This window comes from Oncorhynchus mykiss, chromosome 26 (assembly GCF_057628025.1).
Source record: "Oncorhynchus mykiss isolate SJ-2025 chromosome 26, ASM5762802v1, whole genome shotgun sequence".
NCBI classification, from domain to species: domain Eukaryota; kingdom Metazoa; phylum Chordata; class Actinopteri; order Salmoniformes; family Salmonidae; genus Oncorhynchus; species Oncorhynchus mykiss.
Window position 1 is genome coordinate 13641911 of NC_143047.1, and position 24751 is coordinate 13666661.

The following is a 24751-nucleotide window of genomic DNA, read 5'->3' on the forward strand; positions in this document are numbered from 1 at the left end:
GGTTTCTTCCTAGGTTCCAGCCTTTCTAGGGAGTTTTTCCTAGCCATCGTGCTTCCACATCTGCATTGCTTGCTGTTTGGGGTTTTAGGCTGGGTTTCTGTATAGTGCTTTGTGACATTGGCTGATGTAAACAGGGCTTTATAAATAGATTTAACTGATTAGCTAACGCTATTGTCTTACATTTCAGGTCACGCAAAACGGCAGCAGCTCCCCCAGTTAAAAGAATGGCATCCATTTCCAGCAGCATGGAGCCACCAAACGACAACATGGGCAAACCAACAATAACATGGGACAATTTTTCCATTTGTGCACAATAAATGGCAACATTCAGATCAACATTAATAAATAATGTGTTAGTCACTCTGAAGTGGCTGGCACTAACGCTCGGTTCTTGCATACATTTAATGTAAGCTTGCTAGCTAGCCCGTGGTTGTTGCCTGTTGTTGTTGCATAGCAACAGTCTAGCAACGACCGAGGATAGCAGCGAGGATCGCAGACTTGTTTACGTGTTGCTGTGCGTTTTGTTGCCAAACTTACTTTGCTACCTGACAATTTTACGGTTTTTACTTTTTAATTACCGTTTATATTTTTGGTTCCCTCAACTTTCTTTTCACTCCGGACGCTTTATCTGGACATGGTTCTACATGACCTCCAACAGCCGAAGCTAAGTAGTAACATTAACATGATGCCTTCTAATTGCAGTCGCTGTACTCATAATATACAGGAGAACGATCGCCTTATTAGACTTCAAATGAATTATCCAGCGATCATACACTGTTTACCAGGGGGCAGGGCTACCGACGTTAAGGCTAATCTGAAGATGGTGCTGGCTAAAGCTAAAACTGGCGAGTGTAGAGAGTATAGAGATATTGTTATCCACGTTGGCACCAACGATGTTAGGATGAAACAGTCAGAGATCACCAAGCGCAACATAGCTTCAGCGTGTAAATCAGCTCGAAAGATGTGTCGGCATTGAGTAATTGTCTCTGGCCCCCTCCCAGTTAGGGGGAGTGATGAGCTCTACAGCAGAGTCTCACAACTCAATCGCTGGTTGAAAACTGTTTTCTGCCCCTCCCAAAAGATAGAATTTGTAGATAATTGGCCCTCTTTCTGGGACTCACCCACAAACAGGACCAAGCCTGACCTGCTGAGGAGTGACGGACTCCATCCTAGCTGGAGGGGTGCTCTCATCTTATCTACCAACATAGACAGGGCTTTAACTCCTCTAGCTCCACAATGAAATAGGGTGCAGGCCAGGCAGCAGGCTGTTAGCCAGCCTGCCAGCATAGTGGAGTCTGCCACTAGCACAGTCAGTGTAGTCAGCTCAGCTATCCCCATTGAGACCGTGTCTGTGCCTCGACCTAGGTTGGGCAAAACTAAACATGGCGGTGTTCGCCTTAGCAATCTCCCTAGGATAAAGACCCCCTCCATTCCTGTCATTATTGAAAGAGATCATGATACCATCATGATCTCAAAATAGGGCTACTTAATGTTAGATCCCTTACTTCAAAGGCAATTATAGTCAATTAACTAATCACTGATCATAATGTTGATGTGATTGGCCTGACTGAAACATGGCTTAAGCCTGATGAATTTACTGTGTTAAATGAGGCCTCACCTCCTGGCTACACTAGTGACCATATCCCCCGTGCATCCCGCAAAGGCGGAGGTGTTGCTAACATTTACGATAGCAAATTTCAATTTACAAAAAAAAAATTACGTTTTCATCTTTTGAGCTTCTAGTCATGAAATCTATGCAGCCTACTCAATCACTTTTTATAGCTACTGTTTACAGGCCTCCTTGGCCATATACAGCGTTCCTCATTGAGTTCCCTGAATTCCTATCGGACCTTGTAGTCATAGCAGATAATATTCTAATCTTTGGTGACTTTAATATTCACATGGAAAAGTCCACAGAAAAGTCCACAGACCCACTCCAAAACTCAGTGGGTTTTGTCCAACATGTCTCTGGACCTACTCACTGTCACAGTCATACTCTGGACTTAGTTTTGTCCCATGGAATAAATGTTGTGGATCTTAATGTTTTTCCTCATAATCCTGGACTATCGGACCACCATTTTATTACGTTTGCAATTGCAACAAATAATCTGCTCAGACCCCAACCAAGGAACATCAAAAGTCGTGCTATAAATTCACAGACAACACAAAGATTCCTTGATGTCCTTCCAGACTCCCTCTGTCTACCCAAGGACGTCAGAGGACAAAGATCAGTTAACCACCTAACTGAGGAACTCAATTTAACCTTGCGCATTACCCTCGATGCAGTTGCACCCCTAAAAACTATAAACATTTCTCATAAGAAACTAGCTCCCTGGTATACAGAAAATACCCGAGCTCTGAAGCAAGCTTCCAGAAAATTGGAACGGAAATGGCGCTACACCAAACTGGAAGTCCTCCGACTAGCTTGGAAAGACAGTACCGTGCAGTATCGAAGAGCCATTACTGCTGCTCGATCATCCTATTTTTCCAACTTAATTGAGGAAAATAAGAACAATCCGAAATTCCATTTTGATACTGTCGCAAAGCTAACTAAAAAGCAGCATTCCCCAAGAGAGATTTTCACTTCAGCAGTAATAAATTCATGAACTTCTTTGAGGAAAGGATCATGATTATTAGAAAGCAAATTACGGAGTCCTCTTTAAATCTGCGTATTCCTTCAAAGCTCAGTTGTCCTCAGTCTGCACAACTCTGCCAGGACCTAGGATCAAAAGATACACTTAAGTGTTTTAGTACTATATCTCTTGACACAATGATGAAAATAATCATGGCCTCTAAACCTTCAAGCTGCATACTGGACCCTATTCCAACTAAACTACTGAAAGAGCTGCTTCCTGTGCTTGGCCCTCCTATGTTGAACATAACAAACGGCTCTCTATCCACCGGATGTGTACCAAACTCACTAAAAGTGGCAGTAATAAAGCCTCTCTTGAAAAAGCCAAACTTTGACCCAGAAAATATAAAAAACTATAGGCCTATATCGAATCTTCCATTCCTCTCAACATTTTTAGAAAAGGCTGTTGCGCAGCAACTCACTGCCTTCCTGAAGACAAACAATGTATACGAAATGCTTCAGTCTGGTTTTAGACCCCATCATAGCACTGAGACTGCACTTGTGAAGGTGGTAAATTACCTTTTAATGGCATCAGCCCGAGGCTCTGCATCTGTCCTTGTGCTCCTAGACCTTAGTGCTGCTTTTGATACCATCGATCACCACATTCTTTTGGAAAGATTGGAAACCCAAATTGGTCTACACGGACAAGTTCTGGCCTGGTTTAGATCTTATTTGTCGGAAAGATATCAGCTTGTCTCTGTGAATGTTTTGTCCTCTGACAAATCAACTGTAAATTTCGGTGTTCCTCAAGGAACGTTTTAGGACCACTATTGTTTTCACTATATATTTTACCTCTTTACCTCTTCGAAAACATAATGTTAACTTTCACTGCTATGCGGATGACACACAGCTGTACATTTCAATGAAACATGGTGAAGCCCCAAAATTGCCCTCGCTGGAAGCCTGTGTTTCAGACATAAGGAAGTGGATGGCTGCAAACGTTCTACTTTTAAACTCGGACAAAACAGAGATGCTTGTTATAGGTCCCAAGAAACAAAGAGATCTTCTGTTGAATCTGACAATTAATCTTAATGGTTGTACAGTCGTCTCAAATAAAACTGTGAAGGACCTCGGCGTTACTCTGGACCCTGATCTCTCTTTTGACGAACATATCAAGACTGTTTCAAGGACAGATTTTTTCCATCTACGTAACATTGCAAAAATCAGAAACTTTCTGTCCAAAAATGATGCAGAAAAATGTATCCATCATTTTGTTATTTCTAGGTTAGACTACTGCAATGCTCTACTTTCCGGCTACTTGGATAAAGCACTAAATAAACTTCAGTTAGTGCTAAATACGGCTGCTAGAATCCTGACTAGAACCCAAAAATGTGATCATATTACTCCAGTGCTAGCCTCCCTACACTGGCTTCCTGTCAAGGCAAGGGCTGATTTCAAGGTTTTACTGCTAACCTACAAAGCATTACATAGGCTTGCTCCTACCTATCTCTCTGATTTGGTCCTGCCATACATACCTACATGTACGCTACGGTCACAAGACACAGGCCTCCTAATTGTCCCTAGAATTTCTAAGCAAACAGCTGGAGGCAGGGCTTTCTCCTATAGAGCTCCATTTTTATGGAATGGTCTGCCTACCCATGTGAGAGACGCAAACTCGGTCTCAGCCTTTAAGTCTATACTGAAGACTCGTCTCTTCAGTGGGTCATATGATTGAGTGTAATCTGGCACAGGAGTGTGAAGGTGAACAGAAAGGCTCTGGAGCAACGAACCGCCCTTGCTGTCTCTACCTGGTCGGTTCCCCTCTTTCCACTGGGATTCTCTGCCTCTAACCCTATTACAGGGGCTGAGTCACTGGGTTACTGGTGCTCTTTCATGCCGTCCCTAGGAGGGGTGCGTCACTTGAGTGGGTTGAGTCACTGATGTGATCTTCCTGTCTGGGTTGTGCCGTGGCAGAGATCTTTGTGGGCTATACTCGGCCTTGTCTCAGGATGGTAAGTTGGTGGTTGAAGATATCCCTCTAATGGTGTGGGGGCTGTGCTTTGGCAAAGTGGGTGGGGTTATATCCTTCCTGTTTGGCCCTGTCCGGGGGTATCGTCAGATGGGGCCACAGTGTCTCCTGACCCCTCCTGTCTCAGTCTCCAGTATTTATGCTGCAGTAGTTTATGTGTTGGGGGCTAGGGTCAGTTTGTTATATCTGGAGCACTTCTCCTGTCCTATCCGGTGTCCTGTGTGAATTTATGTATGCTCTCTCTAATTCTCTCTTTCTTTCTCTCTCTCGGAGGACCTGAGCCCTTGGACCATGCCTCAGGACTACCTGGCATGATGATTCCTTGCTGTCCCAAGTCCACCTGGCCGTGCTGCTACTCCAGTTTCAACTGTTCTGCCTGTGACTATTATTATTTGACCATGCTGGTCATTTATGAACATTTGAACATCTTGGCCATGTTCTGCTATAATCTCCACCTGGCACAGCCAGAAGAGGATTGGCCACCCCACATAGCCTGGTTCCTCTCTAGGTTTCTTCCAAGGTTTTGGCCTTTCTAAGGAGTTTTTCCTAGCCACCGTGCTTCTACACCTGCATTGCTTGCTGTTTGGGGTTTTAGGCTGGGTTTCTGTACAGCACTTTGAGATATCAGCTGATGTACGAAGTGCTATATAAATAAATTTGATTTGATTTGATTTTGAACGAGACTTTTGTCCGATGTAATGAGTGCGCTGAGAGTCGGGAAGCAAGTTCAGGGAGTGACGGTTTAATAAATAAACACGAAACACAAACAAAGCACTGACATGAAACAGAGTCAATAACACCAGAGGAAAGAACCAAGGGGAGTGACAGATATAGGAAGGTAATCAAGAAGGTGACGGAGTCCAGGTGAGTGTCATGAGGCGCAGGTGCGCGAGACGATGGTGACAGGTGTGTGGGATAATCAGCAGCCTAATGACCTAGAGGCCGGAAAGGGAGTATACGTGACATTAGGACTACTTTTTCTGGCGGAATCTTTTTATTATGAATTCATTTATTAAAGCAACATTTTCAATTTAGATGTGTAGTTCCTTGCCTTACTCTGACGACAACCGTTTTTTATAAAAGCAATAAGACACCTCGGGGGTTAGTGGTACATGGCCAATATAACACGGCTAAGGGCTGTATCCAGGCACTCCGCGTTGCGTCGTGCCTAAGCACAACCCTTAGCCGTGGTATATTGGCCATATACCACACCCCCTCGGGCCTTATTGCTTAAAAAGAGGAAAAAAACAATCACTTATAAACCCCCAAAGATCCTGTATTTACTGAAGTGTATCAGAGTTGCAGCCCAGTCCTCATAGGTTTGGAGGTAAAATATAGATAGAAGTTAGTGGTTAAGATTTTGCCATGTAATCTTCAGAAGCGGTCTGTCTGAAAGCAACTACAACACAGACGCTGTGGTATGTATGAGGATGTGAACCATGCTCTGAGAATCTGTTTCATTGTTTCATCCTTTTTTTTTTTTAAACCACAATTAATTTTGGATCGTATTGCAAATGTTTTGTCTGGCTTTTCTGTTATATTGCACAACTTCCAAACACCGCACCATTTGATCAACGTCAATCTCAATGCTGCGGTGAGAGACCTCGGCGTTCCCACTTACAACCACACCTACCCACCCACACCTGAAACTATTAAAACAAGCAGGAGTTGCCAAATGAAGGGAAGGACTGGCGTGTTGTCTTACCTCGTAGTGTGTGTTTGTTGGGCCACAGGAACCATGGCAGTAGCAGCAGGTAGAGCAGGTAGACCAGAGACAGGGCATTGTAGCGAAACAGGCAGGCTGGGGACACACAGAGGTCAGAGGTCAGAGGAGAGGCACGACACAGACAAACATTAGTCAATGACAAATACACCGCAATTTTTCTGAGTGGTTGAATGATCTGGGTACAAATCTGTGAATTGAGGTCACAATGATGTGTGGACTTTTCAATTAACCAGAGAGAGGAGAAAGGGTGAGGGCTGAGACTGGGGTTGAATTGCTTGAGAATGAACGCCTCTGCCTTTCATCACCAGGCCTCCCTGACACCCTCTTGGTTTGTAACCGCATGCCTCACACATCCACACACACCTCCCCTACTGGAAAACAGTGGAACATCTAATGAGTCTACATACAAGCAGGGCTCTCTCAGGTCCCTGTGAAAGCAGCAGCGCTGGACTGTGTTAACAGTAACACAGAGCTGGATGGCAAGCCAACAGTGGCCTGCTCTGCACTAAACATTCCTTTAATAATGATGATGATGATTATTATGCTGATAATATAGCAGACCCTGTGATTGTCCAAGCATAAAGCTGGTTACTCAGCCTGTGTTCAGTGAACTAGCTAGCTGCTGGTCATTTGAGAGTCTGCCAGGGGACACAAGGGCTTTCCAGACCGCCTGCTGGGGCCCTGGGAGGGCTGCCTTCACACCCCCGCTCCTCTTCTCTCTCCGCTCCCTGGCTGAGCTCTAAGACTGGAAGGGGGAGCTGGGAGCCCAGCGCTCTGATTCCCCTATGCTGTGTTCTGCTCCTTGGGCTCTGGATCGAGGCCTGTTAAGAGTCCTGCCACAACCATCCGTCTCACAGCGTTTCATCCTCACACAACCAACTCTCCTCTGGCCCTCTGGGTTTGCCCCTCAGTAACCTAAAGTAGCAGGCGTAAAAGAAACGGCTGAGCAGGGTCGGAAGAACCTATAAGCATCCGGTTCAGGCTTCACCTCTTCTCTGCTTTTCCTCTGAAAACCGGATGCTTCCGGTTTACACCGACTCCACTGAGGGTTGCCCCACAGAGACCCAGCAGGGAAACACAGCAGGGAAACGCAGCAATGCACCGCACAGTGTCCACAGCTGACGGCAGAGAGCCCACCCTACACATCACAACATATCCACCATAATAATGCCCGGCAGTCAGTCACCCAGTACAGTACTGTGTCCCAGCCCCGCAGGCGCTCCGCCCCGGCCTACAGTCTGCTACAGATCTATAATTAACACAACCAGAATGGGAGAACAAAGACAGGCTTTGTCCTATAAGTGAGAGTCAATGAGCTAGCTCGCGTGTGGCCCACAGCGCTGTTTGTTCTAAGGATTTCACTGGCCCACTCCAGGGAGTCTTTCTGCTATTTCTAGCTTAATTGTTAGCAAAACCTGAACAGCTCTCACTCTCTCCTTCTTTCATGTGGATCATATAGGGACAATATATATATATATTTTATATAACACGCGTGCAAAATGTCAAGTGTCATGTGCAGTGTAATGTCTTTAGCAAACTGATCTTGAGGATGGACCAGCTGGCTGACAACATTGGCTGAGGGGCGAGTCACTGTGACTTACTGTTTTGACTTAATGTACATATTCCCATGGTTACCTCACCCACGCATGATGTAATGTGACATGAGCTAATGCTGGGTTTCCCAAACTCGGTCCTGCCCCCCCCCTGTACAAGTTTCATTTCCTGCCATAGCACTACACAACTGAATCAAAGCTTGATGATTAATTGGCTATTTGAATCAGCTGTGTAGAGCTAGGGCAATAAACAAAAGAGGGAGGGGGGCAGCTGGGAGGGGGGGGGGGCAGCATTAGATGGGCTGATAAAAGTGACAATGTCTACTCTAGTTTACTGGGTCTCTAGTCCCCGCCCAGCCAAGGGTGAGGTCTACCTCAGAATGTGTGTGATTCGAGTTCATCTTTTCAACACTGACCACAGACTGCTGCAGGGAGGTTCTATGGTCAAAAACCAGCAGCCTTGTGTCTGCCTCTAATCAGCTGGTTCTGGATCAGAGAGTGAGGTCATCAGCTTCTCATCCCACAATCAACAGGCTTCGACAGAGAGCAGAGAGGGGGGGAATGCCCCTAGTCTGCTCTTATTATACTGTAAATATGTGCTGCTAATAGGCCGTGAGAGCTTTTTCCTTTCTATCAATCTCTCTCCCCGGGCATTGAATCCCAAGCACCCTCGCTCGCATGTGCACACATGCATTCGTACCCACACACGCACTCATACCCACGCACTAAACCAGCCTGTGACACAGTGCCGAAAAATGGGCCATAACTCAAAAAGTTCAACAGTGTGAGGAGTTCATCCTGCGTTTCCTTCTTACTTTCCATCGCACTTCATCCATCTCTCTGACTGGCTGGCCGTCTGTTTACCTCCTATGTAGCATAACCCCAGTGTTTCCATTCCCCTACCTGCCTGGCTGCCTGACTGCTTGAGCAGTTACACTACACTACTACTACTGCACCCGGCTAGGAAAGTAGAGGTCAGCAAATCAGGATTACTGTAATTCAGGGGCTTTAATACTGTATGAACAATGTCCACTGTTCAATTACTGAAGAATCTCCTTATTAACAATCAATGAGAGATGAGCGGCTCGGATGAGTAGCAGTATTAGACGTTCTCAAACAAACACACCAAACATCTGTCAATCAGGTGTGGCGTGAGTGGGACAGACAGAGTACTGAGATCAGAGATCCTGTGGTGCAGAAACAGAGAGAAAGGCCATGTGATCAAGGGGGCAATTAGCCATCCAGAGAGAGGAGTGGGTTCCTCCTCTCAAAAAGCAGCACTACCTCACTCGGTTGTTCCTATAGGGTCAAAGCCCTAACATCCCAGCCTAGACTCCCACCACCAACGACTCTAAATAGCAGAGCCCATAGACTCTCAAACTATGCATCGGATAGATTCAGGAAATTATGGTAATCGAGATTGGAAAAATCAACAGCATGCCGCAGAGCTGGGGTCATGACGCATCTCTGAGGAACACACTCGGGGTGTGTGAGTGTGTGTGTGTCCCAGCTTGGTCTGTGCCCTGTGCAGAGTCAAACACGGTGAAAAGCTGTTCTCTTATGCCCAGGGCCTTCTTATGCTCTATGGTAAAACACTTTTGGATTAAACTTACTGTAGCTGGCTCATTTAGAGGTACCATTTATACTCCGCAGACATCACACTGAATTAAGTCTCAAGCTCTAATTTGTCAATAATAAATCTGCCAATGTTTGTCCTTTAGAGTTGCCTAGCTATTTCTGGGAATAGTTTACAAATGGATACCTGTGTGTCTCTGTAGCACATCTCACCACCAACATATATTTCAATATGATTCCTCTTAATTAGTGAAAATAATAAGAATGGTTGTTTCTTGAGGGTCTTGATCACTGTCAATCCTTTACCAAACCAAACCATGGACCAAACTACTGACAACATGAGGCATTGTAAACTGCAAAGGCTAACAGGCTTTTTACATGTTACTCTCTCAAATATCTAACCATTACATAGTTGTTGACTCAACAGTAGTCTAATCCTTAATGTCAATAGACAGTCACACTTCATATATACAACACCTAGTCCAACTCCACCTAGTCCAACTCCACCTAGCCCAACTCCACCCAGTCCAACTCTACCCAGTCCAACTCCAACTCCACCCAGTCCAAATCCACCTAGTCCAACTCCACCTAGTCCAACTTCAACTCCACCCAGTCCAACTCCACCTAGTCCAACTCCACCCAGTCCAACTTCACCTAGTCCAACTCCACCCAGTCCAACTCCACCTAGTCCAACTCCACCTAGTCCAACTCCACCCAGTCCAACTCCACCTCGTCCAACTCCACCTAGTCCAACTCCACCCAGTCCAACTCCACCTAGTCCAACTCCACCTAGTCCAACTCCACCCAGTCCAACTCCACCCAGTCCAACTTCACCTAGTCCAACTCCACCCAGTCCATCTTCACCTAGTCCAACTCCACCCAGTCCAACTCCACCCAGTCCAACTCTGGGTCAGTCAGTCCAACTCTCTCCTGTATTGAAATGTTCTTGCCAATCTTTCCAGGGCTTTGGCAGTTTTTCCCTGAACTTGAGGTTGTTTACTGTACGGCAAATAGAAAGGTCTCAACAGAGTAATCCTGCTAAGCTGACTGAACATGAACCTGCAATGGAAGAACACTGAAGAGGGAGCTGACCTTTTACACTCAAAATGGTTGTCATTTTCCGGTGCACACTCAAAATGTCATCATCTCCATGAGGCAAAGACTATTGGGAGAGTCCAAGCTGCTGATCTGATCGCCGTTCTGCTACATTAAGATTATGTTTAGAAAAACAAATTTGTATCGTTTCTAAAATTGGCTAGATAGTAGATAGTGGTGATTGAATTTTTTGAACTGTATGGGCCTGTCTGTAAAGCAGATTGTCACGTGGGATGACACTGGAGAGACGAAGCAGGTACGGGGAGTAACACATTTAATAAAGAACGGACATGGAACGAGACAGTAACAGCGTCAGCAAACTAATAATACAGACAAAAAACAATTAATGCAGCAGCGGGGAACAGAACAAGGGAACTGACAAATATGGGGGAGGAAATAAACAGATGATGAGTGAGTCTAGGTGAGTCCAATATCGCTGATGCGCGTGATGAGGGAAGGCAGGTGTGCGTAATAGATGATAGGAGTGAGTGATGCAGGGCAGCCTGGCACACTCGAGCGCCGGGGAGCGGGAGCAGACGTGACACAGATCAGCAGTGAATCATCTCAGATCACAGTTTTCAGTGTTCAGTTTCACTGCCAGAGCCAAATCTGATTAAAATACATTTCCAATGTGCGTAATTGCCACCGGTCATGAGCAACACACTCACAGTGGATCTGTCTAATATCAGAGCAAATGGATCGCAATACTCTCCACCCTCCATGTATTTACAGTGTTTTCAGTGTAGTGTAGTGGTGCTTCTGAGAACACGTGGCAAGACAGTGACTGTGACAAGCAGAGTCCCAGAGAAACCAACCCAGTCAGTTAAAGGCTCCTCTCGCTCAGACAAAGCAGTGCTTTGACAAATACTAAGAGGCAGTGGCGCCAATATGATCTCTGCAGTCCGCTGCAGCTTTCCTTCCCCGGTAGCGTGGCCAAATGCCTGTTTATCAGATGGGCAGACGCCCAGTTTTCAGGGACCTCACCTTGGTCCTGACAGCAGCTCCTCAATCACATCTGAGCATCTCCCTGGAGCTAGCTGAATCATAGTGGAGGCACGGCAACATGACCGTGTCACCACATGTAACATGAGAGAAAGAAAATCAAATACCTAAGGCATGTCCTGCCAAAAGGCAGGCACACCACAGAACACTGTCAACAGAAAGTGCCATGTGACTGCAGCTCACATGTGCATACAGAATAGAGCTACCCCACCGCAGAAGCACTACACACTACACACACCCCAGATGGTTCATGGCAGTCACATCAAAGGCGATTGAAAATGACAAATAACCTTTAGCAGCAGAAAACGGAGGGAGGAAGTTGAGAGAGCGAGGGAAAACATAAGAAGTAAGGCCAACTGCGATCACTCGTTTGGGTCTGTGAGCAAGTGTGTCTGCCTGCCAGGCCCAGTGAAGCCAACAGCTACATGACTCCAGGGGCCCACAGCTGGCCCTCACAGTGACCTCAGTCTACAGGTATGTGAACACAGCTCAGTCCGGCACGGGTCACAGAGACAGGAAGAGAGATGGCTGGAGAGGGACAGAGGGGGAGGGTAGGAGAGAGAGGAAAAAAGAGACAGATGGAAAGGAAGAGCAAGGAGAAAATTAGGATATAAAGAGAGGGAGAGGTGGGGGAGTGAGAGAGAGATGATATGGGAGAGGAGTGGGTGAGTAAGCATCTTGGATGAGCCAAGTGGGTAAAGGGTAGTGAGAGGAGGGACAGATACTGGAACATGGAAACATCTTCGGAATGAACAGCAGGGTGCTGATGTCAAGCAAAACATCTGGGAAACTCTAAACTGGCAACTGCGTAACCGTCCTCGTCAACAGTGGCTATGAGTAATCCTGCACTATAATTGGCGCTAACTATGACGCTCAAAGAAGACAACACTAGATCAATGTTTACATATTAAAGTTTGTTAAAGCACACAATGATCCTGAGCGCAATCTTATGTTTCTTTCAAATTCATCACGATGGCCTGGTTAATACTGGGCGTAATTGTAGTCTTTAATTTTTTTGCTACATAACACAAGGTCAAATCTTTAATATGGAAGGTTGAATGACATGTAGATCCCTCACAGAAGTTGAGTGGATTATGTACGTCTCTCTCATACAGCGGTGTGGGTTCAATGGGTCTCTATGGATCTATGATTCCTCCTCTTTGGCTCTGGTTAGAATGAGTCACACAGAGGTCTTCCATTGCAACGGTCCCAGATCTGCCGTCTTCAACATGTCTTGTGTTTTCACTGCTATACAGCTGAAAGGACCCTCTTATTCAACTCACCAGTGGAAAGTACCCTAACTAGGCTCACTACAGTCTATCAGTCTATCACCTCGGCACTCACTCTGGTCTTATTATTCTGCAGGAGCCTGCGTAGCTGAAGAGAGAGGGGCTTAAGGGGAAATGTAGGGAGCCGTTTTCCATAGCCGCCCCCAGTGTTCCATGATGTCAGCTGAGCTCAGGGAGAGAAACAATGGTTCATGGAAGCCATTAAGTAATCAACTGCGTGTTTAAATAGGACCCAATCTCCATGTGGACAGTGGAGCGATCAACTAATGAGGACGGCTTTATGTGATAATTAAAATAAAATGGCCAGTCTGGATGTGACAGAGCTCTGACAGTTTTACATGCATGCTCTACTGCAACTCTCCGGTACAGTGGAGAAAAAGCCACGTCCACAGTTGTGGATCCACGGCTTAAAACCATATGATAGCAGCTCTAGATTGCCATATTGCGGGATAGCCTACCATTCTAATCCATTCATATCTACTAGGGCGAATGGGTTGTTCCTGGACTGAGGCCGGCCCAGGGAGCCTGATCCCAGCTCTTGTGTTCTGACGGAGAGAGGAGATGGTGGGGAGCCAGAGTCAGGGCAGCTCTCCCAGCCAGACACAGAGCTGGGTTATAGGGGTGAGTGGAGAAAGACAACCCCTCCCTGGAGCGCAGGCCGTGAATGGCTTCCAGGATGATGAATCCCATTGCCAGCTGCTAAAGCCTATAGATCTGGCAGGCCCTGCATGAGGCCTAAAGCCAGAGACAATCCCCCTTCCTCTGTCTTTCCCACACACACACTGCACATACTGTTTGCTCAAATACTGAGCTTCCCGCAAAAATCTGCTTGTGTGCCCGCGAGGAATTGGAAAATAAAAAGCGAGGAGAACTGAGAATCTGAAAGCAACCAGCCCTCCTGTCAGTGTCTGTTCCTGGAGAATTAGCGGCCACTGTGACCTCCATTCTCGCTAATTTTCATGTTTCCAAACAGAGGAATTCCTTTCGACAAACAAGAGTTAATTTACTTCACTCTCAAACTTTCCCGTTTCTGCATGCTATTACTGTTATCATTTTATTACTGTTATCATTTCAGAGAGAGAGAGAGAAAGTCAAGAATCATGCCCTTAAGGGTAGCAATTTAAAAAGGATACAAGCCATTCATGTGTGATCCGCAGGACAATAGTAGGGCCTAAACAGAGACAACTAGACAAAACTAAACAAGCCAGAGCAACGGAGGGGAACTTCGTTAACTAGAATCGCTCTCTGAAAGACACCTTGCCGCAGGAATAAAAGATTTGCAAGCGCCATTAAGTATGTGTGGTGTGTGAATAAGAAATGGGGAACTTGGATATGGAGATAATATGGAGACAATTCACTCATATAACCTACTGAAACATGAGAACAAATCTGAGTCAACTCCAAACAAACTAGCTGGCATGGCAAGAAGTGCATGCTGCCAAGTCAATCTCTATCCATCTGTCCATGCACATTGCAGCTCTATGAAACAATGCTCATTCTTCAATCCTCTAAACAATCACTTCCCCTTTGGTTTCCCTTCCCTCCGTGATGGGTGAAACTGTTCTACTTCTGTGCCAGCAGACTGGTCTCATAGATTAGACATAGTAAATGTAAATCCGAGACACTGAAATTAGTATAATATGTTACTTTTGGTATGGTTACATAAGACAGGTTACTTCAAACAAAAATGAAAGTAGGGCAGTTGGTCGGGGTGGATGAGTGAGCATAGAATGCAAACATCTAGCAGCCTAAAGGTTGTGTGTTTGAATCTCATCAAGGACAACTTTAGCTTCTTACTATTTTTTAGCTGCTTTGCAACTACAGTACTTAGCATGTTAGCTAATCCTTCCCCTAACCATTTCAGCTAACACTTCCCCAAACCTTAAACCTTTTAGCTAACCTTTCCCTAACCCCTTAACCTAACTCCTAACTTTAACCCTAACACTAGAGCTAGCTAACGTTAGCCACCTAGCTAACATTAGCAAAAACAAATTGCATTAGGAATTCCTAACATACCAGTTTTGCAAATTCATAACATATTGTACGAATTGCTATTCGTAACATATCGTATGAATTGTAATTCATAATATATCATGTGAATTGTAATTTGTAACATATCATACGAAACGGATGATGGAGATCCACAAATGAATACATACCATACGAAACGTAACATATCATACTAAACGGAGTGTCTCGGATTTATGTACAGAATAATACGAAATGCTCTTGGGTGCCAGGGGAGGAAACCACTTGGGTGCCAGGGGAGGAAACAGCTCTGTGAGAGAAGTTTTGCCCTTAAAATAGAAAATAAGCATCTAATACGTGCCCCTTTCAAACACTATGAATATTTCCATTAGTATGAATGCAGTATCTTGTGACAAACAGCCAGGTCTGCCCTTTGGAGGTCTGAATGGCCATGCTGTGCTCAAGGGGGTTATTACTATTTCTGCATACATAATAACCCATCTATCACCCTGTTCTAAAGGATAAAAATGAACACCACTCTCCACCTATTGGTGGGAGACTTCTCCACCCGACGGACACAGAGAGCAAAGGCGTGTGCCATGTGGCCCGAGAAGATAACGGCGCTAGCCAAGCAACCTAAACAGACTGTCACTCTTACCCTTCACTCCCTCCCTCTTTCTCTCTTTGACCAGTAAAAGGCAGCGGAGGCTCTGAGAACATGTGTGGGGAGGATATTGCACCACCACCTCAATTCAGATCCAGAACCAAAGCGGCGCAGTCAGACGACGGCACGAGGAAGCAATTTCCCATAAAACGGCCCATAACAGAAGTAGCATTCAGCGTGAAGAACAGAATGTGGACCCTGTCGTAAAAGTCAGAAAGCCTTTTGATATGCCCAGTTCTCACCTCAGCCTGCAGCCTGCTCTTCAACACTTCACAGCCCTCTCCCTGACTCTGTACTCTGCCCTCTCATCATCATCATCATCATCTGATGCTTGCCTGCCTCCCCTAACAAGCAGGGAGATCAGGGTCATTTTGTAATCCAGTTACTGGAGGAATGGAAAGTAAAAAGCACAAGACTTGTCAGGGCAAGTGTGTGAGGAATGTTTACAGAGAGGAATAATCTACGTTGAATGGTGAGAGTTTTAGCTTGTAGCTCCCACTTGGCTGTCATTTCTGCTTCGGGAGTTTGCTAGGCCATATGGCCTAGTTACAGTTGCAAGAAGCAATGATATAGTTTGAAGTGCAATTATTTTGAAATTCAGAAGAACTACACTTCCCTACAGTGTTTCCTTACAGACTAGCCTCAGTCAGGTTCAAAACCATGAATGCAGAATAAGCATGATTGGACAGAACACAATTAATACTATTGGTATAACCCATACCGTTTGGAACAGACATACAACACCACACAAACATAGGAGCACCTACACTACATATTATCCAAACTAGTGCCCTTAACCTCAGAGCTTTCACCTTTGAAACCCAACGTAAGTCAAGGTATTCATTTCAAAAGAAATATATAGATTTTTGCGATTTACATTTTCAGAGAGAGAGACAAATCCTTTCCATTGCAACAGACCTCGTAATACTTGGCTTGACAGCTCAAAAATAGCTTAACATTGAATTAGATTTAGAGCTGGTGAAATGCTCATCATTCATTCCCATGAAGATTAGATGAGGAGTGGAAGATCTTAGCGAGACCTTAAAACCCCATAAGTGCATCACTCACTTACATGTCAATGGAAACCAGAGAGTGGGCTGAGTTACAGTGAGAAGACCCTTCAAATGCGTCATCTATCCATGGGTCTAGGGCCCCTCGGCAATATAGCAGTTACTGTTATTATTAGTGCCAGAGATAAGAGACAGCTGTCATATGGCTCAGACTCAGCAGCAAGCTGTAACACAATGTCCAATATTCATAACTATGTAGACCGGCAGTGTTACAAATGTCCCTCATATCACAAAATCGCAACTTAATTAAAACAGTTTCAATGAAACAAATCAGGTTTGTATGAGCTATATCCTAAATAGAAGCTAAAAAAGAGATGCCTGCCTTCCAAGCAGATACATTAACCAGCTGTAATATCATCTTGCTTAAAAACGTATTATAAAAGGTGTTGTATCATTTCAGCCAGTAGTCTTGAAAGTAGCGCTCACAAGCCAAAAATAGGTCCCTGAAAATGGTGCACAATTGTGTACAGTCATCCATTTCGCACGATATGTTACGCTCTGCAAAAAAATAATGATATGCCATGAGAATAGTATAATAATAGTGAAGACATCACAACTATGAAATAATCATGTAGTAACCAAAAAAGTGTTAAACAAATCAAAATATGTTTTAGACTTTTTGCCTTTAGGAAGTAGGCACCCTTTGCCTTGATGACAGCCTTGCACACTCTTGGCACTCTCAACCAGCTTCACCTGGAATGATTTTCCAACAGTCTTGAAGGAGTTCCTACATATGCTGAGCACTTGTTGGCTGCCTTTTCTTCACTCTGCAGTTCGACTCCTCCCAAACCATCTCAATTTGGTTGAGGTCGGAGGATTGCGGAGGCCAGGTCATCTGATGCAGCACTCCATCACTCTGCTTCTTGGTCAAACAGCCCTTACACAGCCTGGAGGTGTGTTGGGTCATTGTCCTGTTGAAAAACAAATGATAGTCCCACTAAGCCCAAACCAGATGGGATGGTGTATCGCTGCAGAATGCTGTGGTAACCATGCTGGTTACGTGTGCCTTGGATTCTAAATAAATCACAGACAGTGTCACCAGCAAAACACCCCACACCTCCTCCTCCATGCTTTACGGTGGTAACCACACATGCAGAGATCATCCGTTCACCTACTCTGCGTCTCGCAAAGATATGGCGGTTGGAACCATCAGACCAAAGGACAGATTTCCACCGTTCTAATATTCATTGCTCGTGTTTCTTGGCACAAGCAAGTCTCTTCTTCTTATTGGTGTCCTTTAGTAGTGGTTTCTTTGCAGCAATTCGACCATGAAGGCCTGATTCACGCAGTCTCCTCTGAACAGTTGATGTTGAGATGTGTCTGTTACTTGAACTCTGTGAAGCATTTAGTTGGCCTGCAATTTCTGGGGTGCAGTTAACTCTAATGAATGTATCCTCTGCAGCAGAGGTAACTCTGGGTCTTCCTTTCATGTCCTCATAGCGCTTGATGGTTTTTGCAACTGCACTTGAAGAAACTTTCAAAGTTCTTGAAATTTTCCGGATTAACTGACATTCATGTCTTAAAGTAATGGTGGACTGTTGTTTCTCTTTGCTTATTTGAGCTGTTCTTGCCATAATATGGACTTGGTATTTTACCAAATAGGGCTATCGTCTGTATACCACCCCTACCTTGTCAACTGATTGGTTCAAACTTTTTAAGGAAAGAAATTCCACAAAGTTCATTTTAACAAGGCACACCTGTTAATTGAAATGCATTCCAGGTGACTACATCATGAAGCTGGTTGAGAGAATGGAAAGAGTGTGCAAAGCTGTCATCAAGGCAAAGGGTGGTTACTTTGAAGAATCTAAAATCTAAAATATATTTTTATTTGTTTAACACTTTTTGGGTTACTACATGATTCCATGTGTTATTTCATAATTTTGATGTCTTCACGTTTATTCTACAATGTAGAAAATAGTCCAAATAAAGAAAAACCCTTGAATGAGTAGGTGTGTCCAAACTTTTGACTGGTACTGTATACAGTGGGGCAAAAAAGTATTTAGTCAGCCACCAATTGTTAAAGCTCTCCCACTTAAAAAGATGAGAGAGGCCTGTAATTTTCATCATAGGTACACTTCAACTATGACAGACAAAATGAGGAGAAAAAATCCAGAAAATCACATTGTAGGATTTTTAATGAATTTATTTGCAAATTATGGTGGAAAATAAGTATTTGGTCACCTACAAACAAGCAAGATTTCTGGCTCTCACAGACCTGTAACTTCTTCTTTAAGAGGCTCCTCTGTCCTCCACTCGTTACCTGTATTAATGTCACCTGTTTGAACTTGTTATCAGTATAAAAGACACCTGTCCACAACCTCAAACAGTCACACTCCAAACTCTATGGCCAAGACCAAAGAGCTGTCAAAGGACACCAGAAACAAAATTGTAGACCTGGGGACCAGGACGGGAACAGGACGACTGATCCGTGTAAAGGAAAGAATGAATGGGGCCATGTATCGTGAGATTTTGAGTGAAAACCTCCTTCCATCAGCAAGGGCATTGAAGATGAAACGTGGCTGGGTCTTTCAGCATGACAATGATCCCAAACACACCGCCCGGGCAACGAAGGAGTGACTTTGTAAGAAGCATTTCAAGGTCCTGGAGTGGCCTAGCCAGTCTCCAGATCTCAACCACATAGAAAATCTTTGGAGGGAGTTGAAAGTCCGTGTTGCCCAGCAACAGCCCCAAAACATCACTGCTCTAGAGGAGAGGAATGGGGCAAAATACCAGCAACAGTGTGTGAAAACCTTGTGAAGACTTGCAGAAAACGTTTGACCTCTGTCATTGCCAACAAAGGGTATATAACAAAGCATTGAAAAAAACTTTTGTTATTGACCAAATACTTATTTTCCACCATAATTTGCAAATAAATTCTTTTAAAATCCTACAATGTAATTTTCTGGATTTTTTTTTCTCATTTTATCTGTCATAGTTGAAGTGTACCTATGATGAAAATTACAGGCCTCTCTCATCTTTTTAAGTGGGAGAACTTGCACAATTGGTGGCTGACTAAATACTTTTTTGCGCCACTGTATGTTCTTCATGCAATTCACATGATATGTTACGAATTCCAATTCGTACAATATGTTACGAATTTGTAAGTGCTGAAGATCCCATTTCAATCTCTAATGAATCTCTTCATAAAATAACTCAGTGAGGTGAGGAAGCTCAACTTCCTCTCCCTTACTCACTCATGCTGTGCCATATCCTTTTGCTTGGAAGGACTGGACCACTGGGCCTATGGGCAGTTGGCCTGGCTGCAGGCCCAGCTCTGCCCAATGCCCTAGATATCCGAGAGGGTTTTCTCTGGCCGTGGTCAGCCAACCTCAGCCCCAGGCAGTTAGCTAGTTCAGCACATCTAAATGTGTGCCCGCAACAGGTGTTGGGCATTGGAGCTCCATGCTCCTCATTAAAAACCGCATTAGCACTCCTGTCTGTGTCTGTGGTGACTGGCCAGCATGAGGCCAGTGTGGTGGCGGTCTGTTATCTGGTTACAGGTCAGCCAGAGGCAGTCAAATTCTCATTTAATGAGTAACCTCCATCTGTATCATGTTTTACTGCAGCCTGAAAGACAAAGCTCTGAAGCCGGGCCAGTCCCACACCTGTCCTTGGCTCACTGTTAATTCACCAATAATGACTTTGGATGGCGCTGACTGGTATCAGATTCCGGATCTAACATACAAACTGAGTGGTTCTGGGGCCTAACAGAGAAGCTAGTCTTCCCTGACTGAGTCCAAGTACTGTACTGTAGATAGATGCGTGAGTAATAGCATTTAATTGAGCGTTCAAGCAGTATGTTTATCATTATAGAACTATGTCTTGTTGAAGTTCAACATTCAACTTCCTCCCACTCATCTCAATCCAATTACGCTGACAGAAGCAGCACCTACATGGAGAATTATGTCTGAGTTCATTCAAAGGACACTCATGACAGCACCTTCACAGCTGTGTGTGTGTATGTGTGTGTGAAAGAGAATAGTGAGGTAAACCGCTGCCCTAATGAAGATAAGCAGAAACAAATTATCCGGGGCCTCCCGGGTGGCGCAGTGGTCTAAGGCACTGCATGTGCCACCAGAGATTCTGGGTTCGAGTCCAGGCTCTGTCGCAGCCGGCCGCCCATGGAGCTGCAAACAACTGACCCAGTGTCGTCCGGGTTAGGGAGGGTTTGGCCGGCAGGGATATCCTTGTCTCATCGCGCACTAGCGGACAACACCAGTGGCGGGCCTGGGCCGCTAGTGCGCGATGAGACAAGGATAAGTTGGATGTGCACTGTGTCAATGTGTTTCGGAGGATGCATGGCTCTCCCAAGTCCGTGCGGGAGTTGCAGCGATGAGACAATACTGTAACTACTACCAATTGGATACCACGAAATTATGGAGAAAAAAAATATGATTATCCAATAGAAATTCCCGATCACACTTGTAGGCGAAGTTATTGCTACGTTAGCTTGCATTGCTCATGCGCAGAAACACTTCCATTGTGTCGCGCTGAACTGCGCACGTGAAGGCTGTCAAACCAAACCGCTTAAGTCAATATAAAATTGTACTTGACAAAATTAAACATTTTCTCAAATTCTAAAGGCAAAACCTAGATTCGAGCTTTCACGTGCTTAGATTCGAGCCGATGTCTGTCATTAGACAGACATCGGCTCGAATCTAGGTTTTGCCTTTAGAATTTGAGAAAATTAACAACTCTCCCATTGACTTACCAAACCCCAAGTCTGGTCTGTCTAGTCTGCTTGGCAACACGTTCCTGGAATTATCGCGATGTTGCGCCTCTGGGTTTGAAATCTCTGCTAATACAGTGTTTCCCGAATACCTACACTGGCCAGAATGTGTCTCACTTATAAAATACTTGATCAATTGCTCATACTGAACAAAAGTCAGTGGCAAACAATACTGATGATGTATCTCCGGCATTGTTTGAATACATTTTGGTAATTGATTAAGGCAATAGCACAGATCAACATACACTTGCTTGGGGCCAATTTGAACTTTGGTCTTTCAATGCTACTGATCACATCATACAGATGTTAACGACCCACAGATAAACAAATTAATGATCAAGGTCATTAAAATTTCAGACGTTTTTCATCATTCATTTGGTTTTATAGTCGTGAGAAGTGTTGCAAGAAGACGACGGGAAAGTGGATCTTCAGATATAATGTCCCCTTCATGATTCAGTAACTCTACTGAGGCAGTTCATCCGTATGGGACGGACATTTTCAGTATTTTCTCCATGGAATTTGAGGGTAGATTTAACCTAAATACATATGTAGCTAGAACTGACTTAGGTATTTCTGGCTGAGCAGCATTTCTTCCAGTCTATATTTAATTTTCACAAAGCACAGCAACCAAAGGCGTGTAACTTTCCAGAATGCTGCTGTGTCTAAGTGAGTTTTAAGTCAGAGTTAGGTTTACAAACATATCATAAGCATCTCAGCCCTAAATTAAAGGCAACACAAAAGCCATGGCCTTATTTTCTTCTCTAGACACTTGGATCCCAGTCAAACTTCGACACTGAGAGAAACACTGCCAAGCAGTTGAGAGCAATAACCAGGATGTGTGTGTGATATGTGATTATCAGTTTAACTGTCAGTTTGTGATGTTTGGGAAACCATGACATACACTATATGTACAAAAGTATGTGGACACCCCTTCAAATTAGTGGATTCGGATAACACTTTGCAGCTGAACCGTTGTTGCTCCTAGACCTTTTCATGTCACAATAACAACACTTACAGTTGACCCGGGGCAGCTCTAGCAGGGCAGTTATTTGACGAACTGACTGCTTGGAAAGGTAGCATCCTATGGACGGTGCCACATTGAAAGTCACCGAGCTCTTCAGTAAGGCTATTCTACTGCCAATGTTTGTCTATGGAGATTGCATAGCTGTGTGCTCAATTTTACATGTCACATACTTTTGTATATATAGTGTACATATGTGCACCGAGAAGACAGTCAGTCAATAGACTCCACCACAGTTCTGGCACAGCCTGATAACCCTTAAACCTGCCAAGTTTATCAGTGTTCTACGTCAACTTCTCATTAGTAGGGCAGCTATGAGATCATTGTGGTTCCTCAGGTCATTGTGCCCACCACACAGGTTTTGTGTGTTAAACCTGCAGCGTAAGCAATGAGCACTCTAACAAACAGGATGTGACACACTGAATATCAATGTGAACATCCAGAGGAAGGGAACACATGGAGGCCCGCCATTCACACCCATGGCCATCATCCAAAAACTGATACACACCCGTTTCTGGTTGAAAATGCTTCCATTTTCACTCACTATGAGTTTTTAAAAATAAAAAAACGTCAACATTGTGTGAGGTTGAATGGTAAAAATATTTTTATTTTCCTCTCTTCAAATACTAGAGTATCTTAAATCATACAGGGGTTTTCCTCAGTCTTTTGCTGTGAGTACTGCACTAGACATACAGTATACCAGATCTGGTCTCAGAAATGGCTATCTCTGGAGATCCCTTCTATCTCCACTGAGTTAGGTAAATCTGCTTTTCGTTTTTTGGCACCTGCCTTGTGGAATGATTTCCAAGGCTCTCTAAACTTGGATGAGTTGGTGCCTCTATGGCAATTCAAAAGGCTGATTGAGGACCTTTTAACTGAAGATTGTGTTTGTTTTTGATGATTGTGTTTGGCTTTTAGTGTATTGGTGTGAATTTTAATGTATATAGTGTATATTGACGTGTTTGGTGGGTATACAGGGCTCATCTGAGAAAGAGACCTTGGTTAAATAAAAATACAAAAAACACAGCTAATACACATTCAAAGTGTGGCCCATCTGCCATTATCATCACTGCCCCAAAGACAGGCACCATGCACAGTGCACGGAACACTTACCGAATTGTCTCCTCAGTAGCAAGGCAGTTAACCCCCAACAACAACTGCTCCCCGTGGACGTTGATTAAGGCAGCCCCTCGCACCTCTCTGATTTAGAGGGGTTGTGTTAAATGTGGAAGACACATTTCAGTTGAATGCATTCAGTTGTGCAACTGACTATGTATCCCCTTTCCCTAACATCCATTTTCTTCTTCATGGTTAACACACATGGGATAGAAAGGGCATTTACACTCAGGACTGTGTGTGTGGGACACATTTCTGCACTTGGGAGTAATAAGCACACTGAACCGTGGCATCTATGGCAGGTTGTGCGTTCTCTAAAGGCGTTATTTGATGTCTGTATTGCACTTGGCCAAAAAGTCTTACTTCCTCCTTTTAGCAGCAGTGAGACTATTGCACATTACTCAACTTTCACGTGAATATCGTCCTTCCTTCACTTTATGAATCATCAAACTCAAAGTTGTGTAAATGCAAGAAGACACATAGGACTTTGTATTTAGTTGTACTGGTGACATTAACTTTCTGAGAAGTTGACTTGCCAGTCTAAAGGTGGAAGTACGATATTCATCTCAGGATGTTGCCATGGCACTCATCTTTACCGTGGTAATACCATGGTAAACAATCTGAACGTCTGGGTGAGGTCGAGACACACTGAGGGCCGTAACTACAGCTAGTGGAAATGACAACACTCAGTTTATTCACAAAATAAACTTCACTGAGTAACGGAAAACCATTTCATGCTTTGATTCAACTTTCAAACTACCATACATGAACATGTTACTGACTTCATGTATACTGAACACAAATATAAACGCAACATGTAAAGTGTTGGTCCCATGTTTAATGAGCTGAAATTAAAGATTCCAGAAATTCTCCATATGTACAAAAAGTTGATTTCTCTCAAATGTTGTGCCCAAATTAGTTTACATCCCTGTTAGTGAGCATTTCACCTTTGCCAAGGTAATCAATCCACCTAACAGGTGTGGCATATCAAGAAGCTGATTAAACAGCATGATCATTACACAGGTGCACCTTGTGCTGGGGACAATAAAAGGCCACTATAAAATGTGCAGTTTGGTCCCACAAATTAATGCCATAGATGTCTCAAGTTTGCAATTGTGCAGTTGGCATGCTGACTGCAGGAATGTCCACCAGAGCTGTTGCCAGATAATTTAATGTTCATTTCTCTACCATAAGCCATCGCCAATGTTGTTTTAGAGAATTTGGCGGTAAGTCCAACCGGCCTCACAACCACAGCCCAGGACCTCTACATCCGGCTTCGTCACCTGTGGGATGTTAACGTTGTGAACAGAGTGCACCATGGTGGCAGTGGGGTTATGGTATG

At 44.3% G+C, this 24751-nt stretch overlaps 1 protein-coding gene across 2 annotated transcripts in view; it reads right to left on the minus strand.

Annotated features, from left to right (window-relative positions):
• Nucleotides 1-24751, minus strand: part of LOC110506407 (piezo-type mechanosensitive ion channel component 1) — a 79040-nt gene that overhangs the window by 48333 nt on the left and 5956 nt on the right. For both annotated transcript variants that reach the window (XM_090222145.1, XM_036964024.2), the window contains exon 2: nt 6307-6402. Coding sequence is in view for 1 of the 2 variants with exons in the window: in XM_036964024.2 (XP_036819919.2) it covers nt 6307-6402 (96 nt within the window). In the remaining variant the exon portion in view is untranslated. The remainder of the gene's footprint in view (nt 1-6306; nt 6403-24751) is intronic.